General features: G+C 35.6%; 1 protein-coding gene across 1 annotated transcript in view; it reads left to right on the top strand.

Annotated features, from left to right (window-relative positions):
* CFAP47 (cilia and flagella associated protein 47) overlaps positions 1-12,337 on the top strand; it is a 267,594-nt gene that overhangs the window by 50,523 nt on the left and 204,734 nt on the right. The window contains exons 27-32 of the mRNA XM_040055880.1: positions 3,228-3,328; positions 5,377-5,505; positions 6,283-6,532; positions 7,313-7,519; positions 10,327-10,420; positions 10,965-11,105. Coding sequence (XP_039911814.1) covers positions 3,228-3,328; positions 5,377-5,505; positions 6,283-6,532; positions 7,313-7,519; positions 10,327-10,420; positions 10,965-11,105 — 922 coding nt within the window. The remainder of the gene's footprint in view (positions 1-3,227; positions 3,329-5,376; positions 5,506-6,282; positions 6,533-7,312; positions 7,520-10,326; positions 10,421-10,964; positions 11,106-12,337) is intronic.

The raw sequence follows: 12,337 nt of genomic DNA, 5'->3' as shown, positions 1-12,337 counted from the left end.
AAACCCAAATATACTGAATAATTTAATGTATTTAGTGACTTCACGTTTGCTAGCAATACAGGTACCTTTCATTTCAATAGAATAAGACAGTCTTTTCTATTATTTAATTAAACTCTGCTGCAAATAAAAAAGAAATATGTTGTACAAGTCTTCTAGTGTTCCAACATCATTTCATTAATGATGTTGTAAGTAAAGGTCAGTAGTACAAAATGCTTTTACACATACAGAATGCACGTGTCTTTGTAATCTCTCTTCTGTATTTGTATGCTAGTGTGCATGCTTTTCTGGCTGGTGCCCTCTGACTCAGTTCCTCAAAGGTATATAATAAATACTTAGCTCCTGGCACCTTCCCTTTTCTGCCATGTGTCCTTGTGAATGGAGTGGCATTATTTAATCTCAGATGAAAGTTTTAGGTACAGACTCATTCTTGAATTTTATTTCAAATTGCACTTCTGGGAAAATGCTGTAATAAAGTACTTACTGATGATAAGTGGACAGGTGGCCAATAGGTGTATTGATATTTATTATCTCAGAATGCCTGAGGTTGGAAAGGTCTTCCAAAGATCATCTCATCCCCCCTTCAAAGAATCAACTCTATTGCCCAGTTGATTTTTTTAGTATTTTCAAGGATGAGACTCCATAACTTTCTCTGGGCAGACTTTTCCAGTCTTTAGCCACTCTCATGGTTTCGGTTTTGGTTTGTTTTTTTCTCTTATGATGAGATAGAATTTCCTGTATTGCAGTTTGTACTCTCTGCATTTTGTGGTCTCACTGAGCATCACTGAGAAGAGTCTCCCTCTTCCTTCTTCCCTCCCATCAGATATTTCTTCACACAGACAAGATCCCTCTGATCCTTCTTTTCTCACAGCTGAACACTCACATCTCTCAGTCTCTCCCCACAGAGCAGCTTCTTCAGACCCTTCTACATCCTTCAGTCCTGACCTCCACCATCTCATGCTCACTGCAGCCACAGTCATGGAAGTTGAATCCTTATGATCAGTATCAGCTGCAGAATCAGTTGTCGAGCTGCAGGATCCATCCCTCCTCCTCAATATGTGCATTGTGTTTGCTGTTGGCTGGGTGTATTCGCGTCTCTTACTGTGTTACCGCAGCAGCCAACGAGGCTGGAACAGGAGGAGCTTCGCTTGGGGCAGCACCACGAGCTCTGAGGGGTTTCTTTGTACACATATATTTTGTTGTGGGGCTGTTCTTTATAATCTACATTGCACGGTTACTTCCTTTGCTCTGAGTAGTTTCACTCATGGAATTTGTGTAAGTGGTTCGGATGTACTGCAGTTGTTCTCAAGCACACTTTTCTGTGTTGTGTTACTGTGCAAATCAGAGCAAGAATGAAGATTTCCCTGAATACCAAAGTGGTATTTGGGATGGAAATGGCTGAGGTAATCACCTCAACCTGAGAAATCAGGAAGCTGGCTGAGTCTGATAATACAGACAATTGGGTTACATTCATGTAACTTGTGAGCTGTTTTTCATTAACCTCCCTACAGCTTTTTTCCTCTCCTGCCTCTCACTCAGTTGTCTGAAATTCACCTGAAATTCACCTGAAATTCAGCCTGCAGAGCTGTCATTTATCACAGTAAAGTCATGACTTGGAAGTTGCAAACCTTTCTGTGTTGTGGTTATTGATCCTGTGTGTGTTTAAATGGCTCGGTGAAGGTAGAACAAACAAGCCCTGACACTTGTTTTGAGCGTGTACAAATGTACATTTTGTACACATAGATAGGTGTAGATGTACCTCTCACGGCCATCTGTCCTGCTGATGCCCTGCTGCTGAGGTTTTTTTGCTGAATAAAAGCAGAAAGAATGACATTTGCTACAAGAAATACTATGCTGCAAGGTGCAAACGGCCAGAGCCCTTGCCTTGCCCCCAGCCAAGTTCCAGTTGGATTTACATTTCCTAAATGCAAACCAAAGCACTGCAGAGCTGGATTATTTACTTAAATGACTGTTAGATATCAAATTGGAATCCCATGAGGTATACTTTAACTTCTAAGAAAGTTTGCTGTGGATTTTGTTGGAACCTTTCTCTATTTATTAAAGTTGCCTTGAAAGCGATATCCAAGAATGTTGTGTTTGGAGAGGAAGGTATGAAAGAGGAAACAAAACGACGTTCTGGTAATTAAGTTATTAAATTTAAAAAAATAGCAGTGAAATCTAATTATGCCATATTATAAATAACCTGAGAGGTCTTTTAATATCTTTTAATATTAATCTAAATTTGCAATAAATAGAAATTTCTCTTTGGTTATTTCAAGGAAATGGAAAATATATTAATTAATTCTGTGCAAGGTGTATTTTTGATATGCATAATTCTCAATATACTAAAGCAAGATGGATATCAGCAGGCTGTTTGAATTATAAAAATACATTTTTCTTTTTACTTTTGACAGTTTAGTCAAAATAATTGATTAAAATGAATGTTAGTTAATAAGTAAATGAAGACTACAAACCCAGCTATTTAATAGCGTAGGACTAAGCTCAGTTTAATTACCTGTCAGTTGCAATGAGCTAAGAGCATAAATACAGATGGCTCCAAGGGTTGCATTGATGGCAATAATTTGCTTGTTGACTACACTCTGAGAAACTGAGGTGAAGTACAAAAGGAGGGTTAAAAGGTGGATTGCTGCACATCAATAAAGTTGTTGCAAGTAGGACACTCTAGTGAACATCAGAGCATGGGCATCAATTTCTATTATATTCCAGCAACTGCAGTCAATATCTTACTGTTTTTGAATTGAATCTATTTATTTTTAAATATTTATTTTGACATTTCTGCAAAGTCCTATAGAATAAATGCTACATCAAAATAGGAGTTGCTTTTCAAGAAAACTTCCCTTGTCAAAAGTTATAGGACATATTATATAGCAAGTTAGTAGGCATCTTTAGAAGACTTAATGTCATTTCTGATTTTAGTAGTTTTTATTTTTCTTTTTAGAAATACAGAGTTAATTTATTTCATTAAATCTCTGCTGACTCTTTCAGACTGATGATACACTCATGCTCATAGTAAAACTAAGAAGTGGAAATACTACACTAAACTTCAGCATTTTGAAAGGTGCAGTCCCACCTGTGTAATCTGTTTAGCCACTAGAGAAGAATGAAGGAGTTCTGATACCTTCACTCTGTCTTTTGTTCTTGTGCTGAAGAATATCTTGATTACCATTGGTAAACAGAAAATGGTAACTTCTGTATTTTGTTTTCAACAGGTTCTCATTTCGGGTTTCTGGAACAGCAGACAATTGTCTTCTTACCTTGTACCCATACTTGGCATTGCACTGCTCTGACCGAAAAATTATCTGGAGAAGCAGTAAGCAGTCAACACTTTAGCTCTGAAATTATATTGATTGGTATTATCAGTGTTTTCAGGGTGATAATAGGAATATGATCATCAAGATAGCATTTTCACTCATTTATTGCAGGGGGATACTGCAAATAAAGTTTTAAACCCATTCAATAGCTTCAGTTTTCTTGTTGAAAATAAAGACGAGTTATATAAATGATTAGTTAATATTTACTGAAAAATATTGAACAAACCGGAATCTTCCCGAATGTTTTGTATAGTGGTTTAAATATGAATAGGGAAAACAGCCAAAACATTAGGGAATTAGTTAACTTAATTTGAATTGTATTGATAGACAGTGATCACATTTTGAAGAAAGCAAAGGAGAAACCACATGAAGTTATTTTAAAATGCGATCATTATTTGCCTGTTGGGAATAGTTTTCCTGCCTTTGAATGGAGAAGGGCAGTTATCTTTTAAGGCCCAATAAAAACCTGTGGTCAGAGAGCAGAAATATTTTTATCTACATTATATCTCCCTGCTGGCCTCCCTCTTACTGCCTCTGGTCTCTAAATCTCTGCCTGTGTCCCCTGTGCTGAACCTATCTCTGCTGCCTCAGTGATCTGTAAGCTCTGTGTGTGGCTGTGCTTATGGGAAGAGATTGGGATCCTTTTATAATTCAGGTTGGAAGGGATCCCTGGGGACCAATAGTCCAAGCTGCTTAAAGCAGGTTCAGTGTGGGGTAAATGATTATGGTTTTTATAGCTGTATATGCGATCTGATGTATTTTGATGAAATAGAGAAGTTTTTCAGATAAGCAAGTAAGTCCTTAGATCTGAGATAGATTAAGCATCAGAGACTGAGTTCTAAGACTGCATTAAAGTAAACGTGTCACTCGGAGTGTTTATGGGAAAAGAGAATTGATACTTGGGAAATTTGAAAGGGATTAGCAAGAAGACAGATAATGTTTTGATCTTTGTCACTCAAATGGAAGAAGATGGGTACATGAACCACATCATTCAGGGATCACAGCACAATTAAATGAAGATAGGAAGGGGGAAAAAATATTATCCCTTATTAATGTGTCATTTTTTATTTCTTTATTTTTTGTGACCAACAGACCATTTCTGCAAGCTTGTTTTTTAAAGATGATTTGTAGATTTCCATTGAGGAATAAGACAAAAATGGAGTGATGGTTTTATAATAAATGATGTCCCATTAATAATGGGATATTTCTGTCCTGCATTGATTGCTTATTGGTTTGTTCACGCATCAGTTTGTGTCAGTTTTGAAGGAAGTCATTACTTCTAAATTCCTTGAGTTTCTTTAATATGATTTTGTATAGACTGTGTTGATGTGGAATGCTGTTTAATGTGACCAAAGCATATCTATACCATACAGTGTCTTTGAAAGTTATCCAGGAAGGCTTTGCCTCCACTCTGACACCGTGCTCTTGTTTTACTTCCCACAGATGATAAAAATAACAGTGCCAGCAATCAAAAGTTAAAAGATAATCATAGAAAGTTCTTCCTTTTCTTAGTGGTGTGTTGCTTCTCTGGAAACTACACTTGGTGCCTCTTTTGTTTTGGGCTGACAACACAGGGTCCTCTCATCCTATCTTAGGCCAAATGAGAATGTCAGAACATCTGCTATTTCAGAACTGATGGATTGATAGAGTTTACTTCTGAGTTTGGTTTGTAAAATATGTGTTGTGGAGTCTGAAAGAGCTTGATAATGATGTACTGAGACTCATTAGACAGCTGGGAACAAGAAGTCCATAAGAATATTTTGTTCATGACCCAGAATTCTTGAACTAGCATTATTCTGATAGGTGCTTTTCAGCAAATAGGAAGATGCATCAGTTAATGGAAAACAAAAAAAAGGCAGCATGAAATTTTTTTTGGACTCCAGTCTAATGACCAAAGTGAGATTTTATCAGCCAAATAAGAACTGTTACTTGATCAATTGAAGCATGAAGTAGAAAAAAAATAAAAATAGATATTAATTTGTCATTTTTTAGAGCACAGACAGTAAAATATGTTTTCTCAACTGCAACTTGAATCTTTTTTTTACAGACAATAAAGACTTCAGCACTGGAGAAATTGTTCTGCAGCCGTGTTTTACGCCACCATCATCTTCACAGAGTTATTCCACAAGTCCTTTAGGTGCAGCTGGTGGTTCAACCTGTGAAGATTCTGCATCAGGTATAGTACATAGTTTATGTGCATAGTACAGCACATAAAATCAATGATCTTACAAAGAATGAGCCTCTTTTGTCCACATTGTATTGTGGTTGTTTTTTTTTTTTTTTAATCCCAGAAAGATATTTTTTAATTCACAAGGATATCAACTGATTTTATTTTTGCACCATTTAATGAAACTGCAACAGTGTTTAAAATACACCTTCAAGGATGCGGTCACCTAAATTATTTGTGCTACAAGGAAAGCTATTGTTTGTTTTCTTAGTTACCTTTTTGAGCAACGATATTGTTGATGTTAACAACTAATAGTTGTTAAAATACATAAGTTATAAACAGATCAGAATTCAGGAGTGAGGAAGCCTAACAGAGGGGAAAAAAGTCCAAAGGCTTATAGATGTAGGGAGAGTTATATTTGTACAATAACTGTTAAAGTGAACTTGCAATGACTGACAGGCAAAGCTGTGTCTGTTGGAACTGTGTGTGAAACTGATCCTTTTAAGATTCTGGCTGTAGTTTTGTAAGCCATGCCTCAATTTATTTTTTACTGGTTGGGTAATGCTTTTTGCTGAAACTGAAATTAGATTTCAATATATCGTTTGTTCTATTCCTAGGGTGTGTATATGTAATTTAAATAGTTTTTTCCCTAAAATGGGTTGATCGTTTGTTGTCTGGGAGTTTTTTGTTCTTTGAAAGCAATTGTGCGTTGGATATTTTTTTACTAGACAAAAATGGGGAAATAAGAAATCTTTCTGGATGTTTTATTTTGTGCATATCATTCAGAGAGCACCACTAATGAAAGTGAGAGTGACGCATATGAAAGTGAAGAGAATGAAGGAACAAATGAAGAGAGTAAAACTGACAGTCAAAGCGATGGGAAAGGAAATAAACGTGAATTATCATTTTATCCTGATGAAGATAAAGAGGAATACACCTTCTTTCAAAAGACCCTAGCTGCTGTGAAGAGTTGGTTCACACTCTTTGGCTGGTCTAAGGGACAAAATCCCATTTCAGTACCTCACTCCCTGAGACGGTAATTCATGCCTGCTTAGAGCTAACTCCTGTCTGTCTCCTAACAGGCTAACAGCTCTACTCAAGTGGTTTGGATATGATCTAAGGAATATGAACACACTCTAATGCACAGTTTTCTGTCAAAATTGTAGCTTCTATATGGTGCTTATATAAAAATGTCATCCAGGTGTTAATTTTTACTTTCTAAAATACATTTTCAGCTATGACACTGCGAATTATAATGCAGTGTATGTTAAATATGGAATTCAAACTGTATGTCACCTCCTTAACTGAAATTGATTCTCTGAGAGTAAAAAGAGTTCTAGCCTTTGTCCTTTCTTTGGTGGCATAAGTCAGTGCTTTAACAGTGTGTCTTTTTCCCCCACATAATCTAAAGATTAAGAAACAGATGGGAAAGAATGTTTTAGGATCAAAAGTGTCACAAGCGCCCTTGAAATATATCAGCTGTGGTAGCCTTGCTTATTTGGTCTTATCTAGCTTGGTACTAAATAGTGAAGAAGCCACTCTCCTGGGAAACAATCACACAGACATTTATAAAAATGATAAAAATCCAAGTTTTGTTTGGCAGAATGCATTTATTTATGAAGGAATAAATATTCCATGCAGTTCAAAATTCTTACTTTATTATGAAAGTTCTGTAAAGATAAAAAATGCTGTACTTTTCAACCTTTCTTGCTGCTGTTTTTAACTCATGGTTTGTTAAATTAGCCTAGTGATACATGTAATTGTAGCTCATTTTGTGCATTTAGAAGAATAATATCAAAGGCTTTTTCTCTCCTAGTGATGTGTGCATAGTCCAGCTAACCGTTGCACAAGAAAAGAGTTTTAAACAAAAGATTGACAAGGATAAGGGTTTTTATGCGATGTTATTGCATCTGAATGGAGAGCCAATACCAGGCATTGCAGCGAGCCAGTCATTGCCCCCTGATCCAGTAGAAAGAATGTTCCAGCTCCACTGGCAGCATTCTGAATTGCTTTCCTTCCTTAGGTAAGTACAAGTATGATAGTAAAAGTCCTTAAGTACAAGTACAAGTTTTTAAAATTAGCATACTTCAAGCCTAGTTCTAACTGGATGGTATACAGTGGGTTTAGGGTTTCCTTTATCCTTTTTGTGGGATAAGATGTGTGTATTATAACCTTTAATTTATTTTTACCAAGGTTATCTGCAGTTTGTACTAATCAAAGTGTCCTTTGGTAGGGTTAAATCCAACACAGGAATTCAACAGAAACTCTGCTTCTTTAATTGCAAAACCTTTCTTCTTAGACAGACTCAGTAGACAGTCAGTTCAAGTTTTTCATTCATGATCTCACCATTTCACTGATGCTCTTGGTGGAGGCTGATGACTCTTATGTGCAGACTTCCCATTGAGATTTTCCAGGAATCTAGGAATCTTGAAACTAGCATAAATTATGTTTATTGAATACCTTAAAATGACGAGTTTTGGAGTAAATGGATTCCGACCCTATTTGCTAAAAATAACAGTAATTGGAAAGAACTATATAAGTGTTTCTAATATGTTTCTTGGGAATTTTTTTAAAGCTCTTTAATAGCTAAATTTTAATAAAAGACATCAGTTTTACTGAAGTTTGGCTGTTAAGTCATGGATGATTTCAGAGCAGAATTGAAGCAGCAGCCAGTTGATGAAGGCTAAGTCCAGTACTTCTGTACACAAATGCATTCATGATGGATGGTTGTTGAGGTCAAATGAAGTAGTAGAAACCACATCCTCTTAGTTTTCTGCCTCTCCTAGTTTGTGTGAATTCTGTAAGATTTCTTTGTGGCCCCTCGTTTATGGATCTACTTTTCCTACTTATGCATTTTAGGATCATCTAGAATATTTGCATTTCCTCACAGGTGTTTTTAGATCGTAGCACAAAGATGTCTGATATCTGCACTGCTGGCATGACTGTGTGTAATGATGAGAAGACATCTAAACCCAGATGAGATATGAGTAATTTATCTGTGGTCTGCTATCCCTGCATATTCACTGTGATTTGTGGAAAGCCAGCAGATAGTTCTTGGCTTTCTTACACCAGCCACTACTTTCTGGTCAGCATGGTGCAAATAAGGCATAATAATATCTCAGATTTTCCATTTGCCAAAGCAAGTGAATGATGCTTAGTGTTTCAAGCAACATTCCAAGTATCAGTTTTATTGTTCTCCAGTCAAAAGGTTTCTTTGGTGCATTACCACAGCAGTAAAGGAAAAACTTGGTATTTTACAGTACAAACAGGTTATTGCAAACCCTTTATCTTGAGACGTCTTAACAGTGTGAAAATTTTGATCTTGGACAACTGGCTTCATGTTTAGTATTAACCTGAATGAAGAGGAATTTTGTTAAGACAGTGTTTCACAGTAGCAAAATGCAGCCAATTATGAGAACATGCAGTTATGCAGAGCTTTGCTATGATGACTGTAGTGTAGTATAGTGACTTTTTCCCTCCTCACCAAATGTCAATTAATGCAAACCCAGCGCACTGACATGTAACCATGTTACATGCTTTTCTGGGAATGAAATTTATAGGTTACACCTACTCCTATGTATTTGACAAGTAAAAAGATCAAAAGAAAGATAGGATACCTGAAAAGATTAGTACTGTATAGCTTCCTTATTTTTTCCTTTGGGAGAAGCTGAAGTTTAAAAGAGATTTCATGGAGCCGACTTTCTGGGTTAGTGGAAAATAGGAATTTCAGACATGGTGAGTTTTAGAACCAGACTGCTAACTTGATGCTATTTTTGTGTTTCTGGTTAAAATACTTGCGTTTTAAAAAATATGCTAGATAATTGTATAAAACATGAAATTTCAGTTATTTGAAAAGATAAAGAATAATTTTCCAAGTAAAATATGGAAACTGAAATTATACTTTTACTAGAAAGATATAATTCTGTGAGAAGAGTAATAACTTGTCATGATCCTAATTACAAACTGTGATATTTGACTTTTAATGTACAAATTAAATTTATTTTTAATTGTATGGTACTGAAAAGTGTGATAATTTAATTTGAATGAAAGATTGGTTGTATAAGAAGAAATACTAGTTTCATTTTTATTCCTGTTAACCATTTTAAAAACTCAGAGAACAATTTAAATCTAGATATGCTATGATAATCTTCCTGACCTAAAATTCAGGAAGCTTTTCTGCTTTCATTTGAAAAATAAGGTTCAGAATTCTGCATTGCTTTCCTTTCTTTCCAGCCAATTGTTCGAACTGTGTCATTTGAGATAATGAATAGTCCTTCTTTACTTGGAAATTAACTTTTTTCATATTCAGTTTAATGAAGTTGCCTTTTGTTACAGCAATTACTTTTCTTGTTGCAATTATAAGTCACTTGAGAAGAGATGGCAGGTCCATTGAGAGTTTTGAAATACCTTTGCTTACACCCATTAGGCTTCCAATATAATTTGTAAATATGAAACCGTAGACATAAAAGCATCATCAAGTTTTAATTCTGCTGATATTATGCAACACTGGTCATTTGGCTTTCAAGTAGAAATGAGTATTATTTGTTTTGGTGTTTTGTGTTTTAAAAAATCCTTCATGGAGGAGCAATGCTCATAAACCAGCCAGTCTGTCTGGAGTTGTATGTTCTTTTAGTGTGTACTTGTAGCTGTAGGATTTGAACATGAGTTTCTATCCATGAAGCTCATCTAAGCAATTCATGGAGCTGGACCATTAGTCCAGAGGCTGTTCAGATAGAGGAGATTACACAAAGGTTGAACAACTTGAAAAAATTGGATTTCTTTAAAAAATAATTATCTTTCCTATTAACTTTTCCTGCTTTGTGATTTCAGAGGCCAAGGAGCATATCTTTCTCATGTTATGCCAGAATTTCTGCTTGCACCTGAAGATTATGAGATATGGACGGAAGTGAATACTGGACTGAGGGTAGGTAGGTTTGGTGTTGTCTCTCCTTTTAAGAAAGCCCACGTGACTAGTTTCAGTCCTTTGAATACTAATGGAAGTTCTTGGTGGACCATGTGTGTTCTTACTGTGGTGTCTGTTTTCCATTTCATAAATCTAAGGACATGTGTGAGACTAAGTAAGAATTTAAGCTGACTCCAGTATTTACATTGGTCTCCCTGTTTTTTCAGTTCCTCCTGATACTGTTCATACCTGATATTATTGTCCAACAGATATGTTTTAAAGTAGAGATCAGATCATCATACAGCTTTTACCATTTTTAAATAAAATATTTTGTGTGTTTTCCCTGTTTCTTGATTTCTGCTTTCAACTCCTGTCAATTCTTTATTATGGTTCTTATTCTTGAGATAGCAGCAAACTGAAAATGGTTCTAATGTTGGTCACTATTGCACTGTAATAGATGTTAACACCCATTTATACTATTGATTCATTATTGTCCTTTTGTGAATTTCCTATCCAAACTGATGAAATGAATATTGAAAAAAAAATCCCATCCTTTTATTTGAAGTGTTTCACACCTGAAGTGAAGAGAGGCAGCATGAGAAGCTCAGGCAAATTAAGTGGCAGGTCTGTTTTCATTCTGGGGCACAGAACGTTTGAGACCATGAGCAAACGAGCTTGGATGGATGTGCTGCTGCAGATATACAAGGTAAATTGCAGATATATTTACTACCAGATTCTGAGGAACTGATTACCAAAAGCTTTATTTTGAGAAAGATCTGTGGTATATTGGAGGTTTCTATTTTTTCCAAACACATCTTTCAAACTAAATACTTTTAAGTATTTTATTTCTTGCTAACAGAGAAGGAAAAAGAGAGTGAGAATATTTTAATTTCTTGTAAACTTTATAACTGTGTTAATGTGTTCTGACTAGGAAATGTTATGGGAACAGTCTGCATTTTGTAGAATTAAATGTTATTTAATTATTAGTGCAAATAAAGAAAACTCTGCCATGCTTTTGTGTTACCTTGCTTAGAAGCCCTTTTCACTGGACACAATTGCTTAGATGTATAACTGTAGCATTTATTACCTTACATTCAACTGAAATTTTTGAACAGCTAAGGATTTTTTTATAATACCTATTTTTTTAAAAAAATATGATCAGCTTGGTCAGTATAGGCTTCTCAAATTTTGTTCTATTTTATTTTTACTGATGGTAGAGAAAAAAACTTGGGTGTCACGTTTTCCAAAGTAAAATTTATGTCCTCATCAATGATCAGTAGCATTTATGTGCCTAGAAGAAAAAAATATTTATTTGTGTTCGAAGGGATGGAAAACAGATTTATTTTGATTTAGATATTAGATATTTAGATATTAGATATTTAGATTTATTTTATATTTATAATTAATATTTGGGCTTCCCAGTACAAGTCAGATATGGATGTACTGGAGTGTGACTTCAATGAAAGATCCCAGAGATGATTTAAGAGACTGGAGCATCTATCTTTTAGGGAGAGACTGAAAGAGCTGAGACTGTTCAGCCAGAAGAGAAGGCTTGGGCAGGGGGGTGTATCTAAGAAATGTGTTTCAATACCTGAGGGGAGGTTAGTTGTAAAGAGGACAGTGCCAAACTCCTCAGTAGAGCCTCATGACATGGTAAGAGGCACCAGGCACGAAATGAGATGCAGGAAATGCCTTTAAACTTAAGAAACCTTTTTTCCTGTCAGAGTGGTCACACACTAGAATGGATACCCTGAGGGGGTTGTGGAGTTACTGTTCTTGGAAATATTCAAAACCCAGTGGAATGCAATCCTGGAAAAGCACTCTGTTCTTGGAGCAGGAGATTTGGACCAGATGATCTCCAGAGCTGCCTTCCAACCTCACCTATTCTCTGATTATGTGATTATTGATTGAGAAAACACAATAAAAAATAGAGATGAA

The sequence above is a fragment of the Hirundo rustica genome, chromosome 2 (assembly GCF_015227805.2).
Source record: "Hirundo rustica isolate bHirRus1 chromosome 2, bHirRus1.pri.v3, whole genome shotgun sequence".
In the NCBI taxonomy this organism is placed as follows: domain Eukaryota; kingdom Metazoa; phylum Chordata; class Aves; order Passeriformes; family Hirundinidae; genus Hirundo; species Hirundo rustica.
Note: the sequence above shows the minus strand (reverse complement) of the source record. Positions and strands in the feature narration are given on the sequence as shown.